This window comes from Somniosus microcephalus, chromosome 9 (genome assembly GCF_052327205.1).
Source record: "Somniosus microcephalus isolate GS21.2 chromosome 9, FLI_Smic_1.0, whole genome shotgun sequence".
Taxonomy (NCBI): Eukaryota; Metazoa; Chordata; class Chondrichthyes; order Squaliformes; family Somniosidae; genus Somniosus; species Somniosus microcephalus.
Window position 1 is genome coordinate 156,808,601 of NC_140995.1, and position 10,474 is coordinate 156,819,074.

The following is a 10,474-nucleotide window of genomic DNA, read 5'->3' on the forward strand; positions in this document are numbered from 1 at the left end:
TGGAATGTTGTAAATTCTCTTCTGGCCTTGACAAACCAGAGAATGCTTTAGATTGGGCAGGTTTGGAGTATTGGAGATACAACGTTTACAATCAATGTGTTCTGAATGGTTTCAAAAGTGGGGTCATTACACAAAAGCTTTCAGATAAAAGCTACCCATATCAAACGATCCAACAACATTCATAGTTTCTAAAAAAAAATCTCTACTCGGTAATACCAACATTGAGCTATTTCTACACCCACCCTATGGGGTGGCACTGTGCATTTAAAGTGGCATCAGGATAAATCTATATTATGGTAATTCTACCAACAGTCCGACAGCAATGACTGGGGTCTGTTACAAATTGGCCTGCTAAGAGCACAGATTAGGAATTCGGGTGTGGAGCTCAGCATGCCCCATAGGAGTTTCCTTGTATTAATTTTAATTGATGGAAGATCCTGCAGGGCCCACTGACCTTTGTGCCAAATTCTCAATCTGAGTTTCCAGCATAGAATGCTCTACACCATGAGTGCAAGTTCTTAATATGACCCTAACATGTCACTACCCTGAACATTCATCCACATTTGGTGGGCGAAGCATCAAGAATTTCCTGTCCATCACATCAATCAGCTCTCACTCCCTTTAAGCACGCACATCTTATTCACTCCACAACAAACATCTGTGTTAAACAAGAATGGTTGACTACTGCTTGACACTGAAGTAACCTGATATTGGACCTAGATTATCAGATCTGTGCATATACTGCTCAATATACTGCTCAATTTGGTTTATTTTGGAAAACCGATTATTTGAAGGTGTGCTGCTGTGCAATTTATAAAACAGGAATTGGCTCCACCAGTGGCTGGGTGAATTTATCCAATTAGCAGCTGCTCTATGCAGACCAGGGAGGACCTAAATTGGATCTCCAGTCTATGCTCAGTTAGCTGATCATCAGTTTGGCAGTAGCTGAGGTGTTACAACTGACCTCAGTACCTATTGGTTAAGGTGGGGCTAATCATACTGGGTTCCCATCTAAAGCGCTATACTAGAAATGCACGTGTGGAGGTCAGATGACAACGAAATTGAGTTTGACTGTCACACGCCACACAGTTGAAGCATTTGTCAACACTCACTGTCGAACCTTACATATAAATAATGGCCACTTGAGCAAGATACTAAAAGAGCAACCAGTGCCGATGGAACTTTACTCTAACAAACATTGAAGAGGCCAGTGGTCAGCTATGGGTGTCCGCTGGGTGCCGGAGAGGCACAGTGAACCCAAGGGTGCACTGTGCCTGTCAAAGAACGGGCTACTGCACGGTGAGATTGCACTCCCAGCAAGGCTGCTGCTGACTTGGCCTTGCACTGGAAAATCAAGGAAGAAATTGGAGTGCAGCTGCAACTGTGAGAGACTGGGGGGGGGGGGGCTCAAAACTTAGAAATATTTTGGTAGCTGATTGGGTTCTTTGGTCTACAGCCTGCCCCTGTGACAGCAGTTGATTCAGCAGGAGATCTCAGAGCAGGCCCTGACACCAGGTTTCTTCAATGGGGCGCTCAATGATCATGTGATGCAGAAAGTGAGGTGGGATATCAGCTATGCCTCTCCCACCTCACAGTAAAATGGTAGCTTTGCACCCGGCCCACTGATACCCATGCCCGAGTATTTCTGGAACAGAGAAGTGGGGGCAGAAACCTGACGTAACAGGGCTAAGTCTCTTTTTTTCTCCTCACTTCGCCTGCAGAGCTCCTATTACCAGACGCAGCATAGAGGAAAATGTACCCTGATGTTTTCAGAAGGGGAGGGGAGAAAAAAAACTGGCAAGTAAATTTGGCAAGAAAAAAAGCAGGAAACGAAATGGTCCATTTGAAGGATATTCCATGTTCATTAAAACAAAATTCTAATCCTTTTATCACAGAAACTAGAGAACAGGATAGAGTGCTTTTTATTTCTAATTTTACAGTATATTAATGTAGACTGAACCCTGGCTAGTTAATCTATCAAATATAACAGGCTCAAGGTTCATTAACTTCCCTCTAACTGCAGCCTGAAAAAGCTTCATAATTACTTTTTTTTTCAGGCATAAGTAGGAGACAAAGAGGCCAAACTACACTTTGGGCTAGAAATTTGGTGCATTTGTGCCTCTCCTCGAGGGGCGCTAACGGGGCGCAAATGACTTTTTGCCCGGGCGCGGTGTCGCTAGTGACTCCCCCTAAATTCAGTGGGTGTTTAGTGGCGGCGGTAACCCATAGCGCCCTGCTCTGCTGCGCAGGCAATGACGACATCATCACCATGCGCAGTGCCCCGTTTTTGCCCCGTTTGCAAAATTGGTCTGTGCCCCCTGAATCTGCACCGAGCGATGATAGCGACCGATTCAGGGGGCGGGAACGGAGCGGCAGGAGGCTCGTGGGGTGCTAAGTAAGGGGAGGTGGTGGCAGGGGGAAAAAAAAGTCGTCCGACTTACTTGTGGCACCCCGTTGCTTCTTTGAATGCGGGGTCTGTGCCGCGATCTGGCAGCCCGGCACTCAAGAGGAGTGCTGGGCTGCTGGCATGACACCCCGCTCCCCGGTGGTCCAGGTAGGGCCCCGCAGAGTTGTATGCTTGAGCCCTCCCATTTAATGAGGGGAGGAGTCCTTCCATGCGGCAGCGCTACGTGGCCCAGTGTGTAGCGCTGCAGAATGCACCACCCTGATACTTGGGGTTAGCGCTCCAAGAAGGAAGTGGAGCATTTGAATTAGCGCTCTACCTCCCTCTTGGGGCGCTAAAACTGAATTTACTGATCGCCGGCGCTAAATTTAACACCCAGGAGATGTTAGCAACCCAAAATGGTCGCTAGTTTTTCCCCCTTTATTTTTTAATCATGTGCTGAACAATCACATTTGAGATATTTTCTGATTGAGATCAACCTTGATAGGCATTATGATTTGCATGTTTACAGAGCTCTTCATTAGTTTCCACCAATCACACAGGTAGAAGAGTGGAGCAAGTGCACAAATCACACACTTTTGAACATTAAGCCCTGTTGGATAAAAACATGTCTTCCAAAATGAGAAGATATGGAACATTCGTTCTCGCAGTTAAGTTTCTGTAGCTCGTTCCTATATCGGGAGAGAATTTAATTTATGAATCACTGCAGATATAATTTTTTTTGTGGACGTGCCTACCCTGAATTTCCATTAACTCTCCCTGCCCTATGATACAAAGATTTCCTCATTTCATTTGCACAGTGCCTGATTTTTTTATCTATTTATGTGTATCCCAATGCTTGAACCTTATGCTTCCATTTGTTTTTAGAATAACTGCACAACACAAATGGCCAATTGAAAAGGTTATTACTTTATAAATGTAAAGGCAATCTGCAGAATTCCCTTCACAATGGGTTAATTGTCAATTTCCAGTCAGTTTCATGAATCCAGAACCAACCAGCTGATGATCTGTGTACTTATAAAAGGGGTTGACATCTGGTAGAGCGGGTAAATGAAAATGTATGCAACATCATTAATCAGGAAAAATACTTATAGGAAATAATTATAAAAACTTAAATAGACAACAAAGTAATTTGTAAAATATATATATATTTAATCATAGCCTATTAATAGGTCAGGGGACTTGGAGCTGCTGATTTTAAGGTTAATTTTCATTACTGTTGAGTGAATATAATTCAACACCAAGAGAGTTAATCCATAAAAGACCTACCTGGGCAATAATATGTTTGATCTGTTTTTCAATTGTTTTTGTATTGGTGGGGGTGGCAACATATTCTTGCCTGGTAAGCTTTAGTTGTATTTTTACATTCAATATCAAAGATGAAACACTCATACAAATTCATTTTCTTAAAGTGTCACAAATATTATGCAGTCTATTAGTCACACATGCTTAATCCACATTTTATCTTTACTTTGCTTCTGCAGGATACCTGCTTGATGACTTTCTTTTTCATTGAACCACAGTAATGGAAGAATTTGTTTGGCACTGTTTTCACTATTATATAGTGACGATTATTTAAATGAGATGTAGGCTCGAATTAAAGGAAGGCAGACAAGTCGAGAACAAGGACAGCACCAAGTAATACCTGTTGGTAGCGAGCAAAGTAATTGCATTAAGGGCTGTCATGTGAACCAGAGCAAGCAGGGAGCAATGTTCTGACTAAAACAGTCTAAAGAGACAAGCTCAGACAACAAAGCCACTCAATACAACCACCTTTTGCCAAAATAGAGTCCCTTTTATCTGATTGCCTCGAAGATAAACAGAAACCTTTCTGAAGAGCTGAGTAACAATCCTTTCTAAATCCCATTTATGAAAAGCCCCCTGTAATGGTGCAGACAACTTCTGGAATGTCCAAAGCATTGATATTCATTTACCTCAGACAAACACCCTGCTACTGAAGTCCTTCTGCAGATTCTGTATCACAAGATTTGCAAGGCTCTCGGAAGAGCCTCTGCTGGATACCTGACTGTCGAGTACACAAGCTGAGGGAAAGTTCGGCCATTATTATGTTGTAGCGCCTGGTGAATTAACTCCTTATATACTGGGTACATTTGCTCTGACCTTTTAGAAATGGTGAAGGATCTTATCTCTGAAAGTATCAGAAGTTTGAAATACGATTGTTATGAGAAAAAAAATGCTGAAAATTGTATGGCTTGGGAATAGCAGGAAACTTTTGTTCAGGTACAAATATTATGCATGGGTTCATGTGGTGCAGTAGGTTACCTTTTCACCTCTGGAACCTGGATTGAAACATAGCCCAGTCTGATGAGATTAAAAATGCCCTATTTTTGCCAGCTGTAAGCATTCTACATGGCACGAGCTTGGGTGAATTTGAACATGGTTCCTAAGGGACGTGGGCACAGAGCATAAAAATGCCCAGTTCAGGAAATTGCCTGAGAGAATCTATAAAGATGGTGGGTGTGGTAAGTGAGGAAATCCATGCTGGTGAATAAATTGAGGCATATTGCTGGGGCAGAGTTATTCTATCTATGATTTACCTGGGTTTGGAGTGCTTGATGCTGACACTGGACCAAGAAATTAAAAAAGTGTTCCATTCCCCGCACTAACATGTCTCATCTTAATGAGCACAAAAATCTAATTCATCAAAGGCAACTGAAATATAATTATGCAGGTTTGGTCTCACTGATTATCATGACACAGCACTACTCTTTGTTTTATAAACTTTTTTGTTTTGTTTTTTGTTGTTGATGCATTATACAAATCCTGCTGCATTACAAAACAGCCAATTGCTTTCTAATTCACAGCTTTTCCACGATGTTCAATCGTGTGATCTTCGATCTTTGTCATTTTAATTTATTAGCAGTGCGGCATCACATATCTGTCTGGATTAATTATACATTTTGGCTTTTCCAGACAGTGTGTACAATTTTCGAACAAAAAAATAACTCTGCACATAGCAAGGCAGCACTCCCTAGCTACAGAAATTTGTCAATGCTAGTGATTTGTACAAAACATTTTAGTATGCATGAAAATTTATCTTAGGAAATTATGTTCTGCGGCCTACACGACCTTGCTGCAGCCTATGGCCCCAACAATGTGAGCTATGCAATGTTGCACTGTGCAAATAAACTTCCAGTGAGGTGAAAAGAAATAAAACATATGACTAACATCAGATGCTCTCAATTTCTTTGCTATATCCAGACTAATATATTCAAGAAGAATGCTGCGCAGGATTTTGTGCGTATAGGAATGCAATACAATTGCTAAATTATCTTGCATCAAAAGGATGAACACATGATTGAAATAAAAGAGAGTATTATCCATACTGACAACAGGTGTTCTCGGCAACTAGTGGTTGCTTTCATTATCTACTGTATCATTTATATGGTAATTTGCAAACCACAACATTTTCCATTTCTGGTGCAATCCAATTCCAAAATTACCCTATAAACACCACAAAAAATTTGTGAGTGAAGCAGATTCTAGCAGACCGGTCTTCTGGAACTGGCTATGGGTTTGACTTGGGGTGAAAGTGAAATTCTCCCAGACCCACCCACTGGAGGCAGTATAAACAGGGCATAATTCAATCAGGGGAAAAATTTAGGACAAAGTCTAAACAGCCTGCTGTCATAGTCCAGTTACATATTACACGCAGCCGGTAATTGAAATGCCTATTTGTCTGATCATCTAGAATGTATTTCAAAACTCCAAGTTGTTTAAGTGTTTCTACACAGTTTCCTTTGTTATGTATTTAGCCAGTATGTTAATAAATATATTTGCTCACTTTAAAAAAAAAATGGTTCCTTTTTTAAAAATATTTAATATACCTGATATTGAATATATTTTAATTCATTGGCCTAAAAAAGTCCAGTTCTGGCAAAGTTAGTTACAGCAAAATTTCCCAGAAACAATTAAAAAATGTTCATTAATTTCTGCCATAATAAATAGTTAGACAACGGAGAAATCAACGGGTTACTCTGGGGATAAGAACGATGTTAGTTTTAGTGTGTGTGTATTGGAAATCAATTGATTGCTATTCATTAAATTTCCATTTGCCCAAGATACAGGCACCTCAACTATTTAAGTCTTGGAGTGTGTGATTTATGTCTGGCTCTATGCTACCCTACGTAATATAACGTTATTCTCTTTTAGATTAGTTCCAATTACTTTGAGCAGTCGATCTTCTCGCTGTTTGAGGCGGGGCTAGAGACACAAAGGGGCACTGTAATGAATTACATCGAAGTCCTCTTGAAATTCAGAGCCAACGGCAGGGATACATATATGATGGTCCTTCGGGTTCAGGTTAGGGCTCTGTGCCATTGGCGAATATGTGTCATTTGAAAAGGGTTTGAAGACGTGAAGGCTTACCCCATCAGGAGGAGACGAGATCCACTCCAGCTCTGTCTGCTGTGCTTTGGAATCCAGCAAAATAACTGCCAGAGAGGGGGGGAAATCAAACGAAAAGAGTGAAACTGCAGTCACCTACTTACATAAACATAATACAGGTTTATTTTGGATCAACTTGTAAAATAATGCCTTCAGTCTGATATACACCCAGAGCCTATAAAAAAGAACACTATTTACCCAAGCGATGAGCAGCCCGCCAATTAAAGTTAGTTTAGTTTCAACAAGGCCAATTTAAAATTTCCAAAATTGGTAGCGTTTGATTTCAGAATCGAGTACATAAAATCAGCATTCTATGCGTTTGTTAAAAAGTTTTTTTTGCATATTAGAAAGAACCGCCTCCGATCCCCGTTCAGTCTACTATTAATAACGATTTTTTTTTTAATGACCACTCAAATGAACTAAAGATATAAATCCGTGCGTCTGTTCTCTAGACAGACGAAGTATCCCATATTGCGGTGCCTGGCTGTCTGATCCCGGGAGAAGACAAATTCATCATCACCGCTACAGTGTGCGTGTTTGGCCATCCGGATTTATTTACAGGAGGAGAGGTGGGAGATGTCACAGCCATTGGTTTCAAGCGAGACCGCTCGCTGGCTGAACTTTTCTCTGATTGACGAGAATTCACTCTCAATTCTTCTTCTGGGAACTGGGCTTCGGGGGGACCATTAGACGCGGTCATTCAGTTCAGATCGAAGTGCAATCCGATTCTGGCGTCTGGCACCAGTTGTCCGAGCCGCGTCTATCACGGGCATTCTCCACTGAAATACATTTCACATACCGTGCGGCACAAGACATTTTTAACAGTCGCGGAACGAACTTTAAAAATAACTAGCGCCTTTTTGTTTACTTCTTTCAATATCATTTTAAATGGTCGTTAAAATCGGAAAACAAAATAGTTGGTGTTGTTAAAGTGGCTGAAAAGCTAGGATGGCTGAGGACAAGTTGTCAGATTAGTCCTGAGGTGATTTCCCTTAAAGCTGAGCTCTACTTTATTCCGGCATCTCACACTAAATACAAATCAATACCAGTTCCGAGCCACTGATTTCCCCTTTCTAATAATGTTGTCCCGGTCTCTCTCTCTTTCTTGAAGAAAGTTATATATATATATGTCCTTAGATTTGTCTGGTGTCTGTGTGTGTCTGATCAATGCAGGGGTGAGAAGAGTTGGTTTCGAATGGATGAAACGGACGTGGAATTAACGAGCTTCTCTCTCCAACAGGAGGAGATGGGGAAAAGGGCTCTCACGGGCGTTTGGAGAAGCTGTTTGCCGATCGCTGTATCGCCAGCCAAGGGAAGGCCGAGCTAGTGCGGGGTGGCCAAGAGGTCTATATCTGGTTTCAGGTGTCAGACAGTGCGAGGAGAAGCTGCAGACCGCCTCCAAGCGACAGGTAATCGGCACAGTCCCGCAAACACAGCGAGACAGCGGGGAAGCGCCGCTTTAAACATCCTGACCAAACGACACATTCATATTAAAAATAGGAAATCACATTTATTTGACACAAATTGTATTTTTTTTTAATCTCGAAAGATTTTACTTTACGCATACATATGCGGGCACGCCACACCTTTTCTGTCAGAGCAATTAATATGTAATATTTAACGTTATTGGTAACTTTGGCAACAAACCCTTTCAGAGACGAGCAAGGCGATCTCGCCGGGCTACCTGGGGTTGTTTCCTGATTGTCGTTTATATATTTATATATACAGTAAACATTTCATCAATGATTGGGGGTTTCACGTTTTAAAAAATATATATTTTCTACTTAATGTCTTAACAACAGGAGCACCGGGCCACTGGAGATGGATACACTCAGTATCTCTGGTCCGAGCTGCCCAGCACCAACTTCACACAAGTTTCGAGCCTCTTTAAACATTCACAATGTTTGATCGCTTCTGCGGAGCATCCCGTTACTGGAAGACTGCGACACTTTCGCGTACGCGTGACGAGAGATGTGAGAAAGGGCAAGTGAGAAGGGATCTGTGAGGGAAAAGAGTAAGAAGGCACAACTGCGGAGGACAGGCGGCTGTGTGATTGAACGCAGCGTTATCGGCGGCAGCGGTGTCAGATTATTATCGGGGTGGGTTTTTTTGTTGTAAAATAGGTTCTCTCCGTCGCCAGCCCACTTCCTCAACAGTGTCAAAACTAACTTCTGCCCCCGTTACATTGCACATTTCCATTTGTCTTTGGGCGGCGCGGCCGGTTTGTGACGGGACCCGCCGCTCCTCACATCTGCAGCGCGGGCGAAATGTAACACAGGACCTTCAGAAACTTTTGAATACAACTCACGGCCCGGAGCTGCTGCCTCGCATCAAGACTCCGCCACCGGCAAATTGCTTCACCCAACTGCTCTCACATTGTTTTCGCGGCAAGTGCCGGCATTAACGCTTAACTCTCCATATTCGCCCGATACAATTCAGCATTTCCACCTTTGCGGCGGATTCCGCGGTTCGGGGGATGCGATTTGAAAGCGACAGAAACCGGCGCTGCGGCCGGGGACGGCAGGCTGGGAGCGCTCTGTGCGGTGCTGATCATCCGCCGGGTACAGCTTGACAAATCGCCCACTGCAACCATTTCAATCGGCAGCGAACACACTTCTAGATTAAAAATGAATGAGTAACAATAGTGGGCCGGCCGTGTGTCCAAAGATGCAGACGCCTCTCACCCGCTTGGCACAGTGAAACGGAGGTAGATTTATTCTAATGCCACTTATGTTCCCTTCGTCATTCCACCCAAATTCAAGTGGCACATCATCTGTGGTCAGATCTAAAAGTGTGCAGTGTCTGTGATTTCGGAAACGTGCCTGTGTCCAATATATACAATCCCCATTCTCGGTGGATGCTCCGGCTGCCTTTACTGGTCAGGGGGCAGATGGAGCCGGGAGTTGGAGGGGAGCACGGCGGCGGGAGCTTTCCACTTGTGCTGTCCCGTCCCGTCCCAAAGTAGCGGATCGGTCACGCAAGCAGCATCTTGAAGACAAGGGGGAGGAGAAATACTTTTTCTTCTGTTTCTTACCTTCTCTTGCAGCCTGCGTCAGATGTGTGAGGATGGTGCCGCAGCAGATAATCCAGAGAGCGTGTCTGAGCCGGGAGCTCATGGTGTAACCGGTGGCTTGTATATATATTTTTTTGGTTGGTTGGGGGGGCTGCTATATTTTATTTTGTTGTTGCAGCGAAGTCGCCGTGTCTCTGTGCTTTAGGTCCCAGGCTCTGCCAGCAAGCTTCAGTTCCACACTCTCTAATAGCGCCCAGTGCTAGGTGGGGGCGGAGACCCCGGCCAGCCGCCCCGTCAATCAGCCGGCCCGGCGCTGAGTGACAGTCGCCTCACCCACACACGGACCGCAGCTGGGGCCAGAACCGGCCGAAAGGAGGAGCGATGCCGCCCAATCGAAGTGCGGCAAGGGAGGAGTTTGTTTTGTCCAATCGGACGGACCCTCGACAGTAACACGCGTGCTGGCGAAAGAACGGAGATGGGATTTTTTGTTGTTGTTGCAAACAACATGCCAGGGCAGTAATAGTGAGGAGAGTCCCGCACAAGGAATCGGGGCCGCGAAAGGCACAGACACCTGTGAAAGGGTCACTCCAACAAAGAAGCGAGATACATCGTTACACGGGTTAAAAAGTCATCCCAGGGAGTGGACAGAA

General features: G+C 43.7%; 1 protein-coding gene across 2 annotated transcripts in view; it reads right to left on the minus strand.

Annotated features, from left to right (window-relative positions):
• The window catches only part of epha7 (eph receptor A7), a 378,611-nt gene extending 368,521 nt beyond the window's left edge, over positions 1-10,090 (minus strand). For both annotated transcript variants that reach the window (XM_085997415.1, XM_085997413.1), the window contains exons 1-2: positions 9,846-10,090; positions 6,794-6,858 (exon numbers count right to left, since the gene is read on the minus strand). In XM_085997415.1, coding sequence (XP_085853541.1) covers positions 6,794-6,858; positions 9,846-9,927 — 147 coding nt within the window. In that variant the 5' untranslated portion in view covers positions 9,928-10,090. The remainder of the gene's footprint in view (positions 1-6,793; positions 6,859-9,845) is intronic.
• Positions 10,091-10,474: the final 384 nt, after the last annotated feature.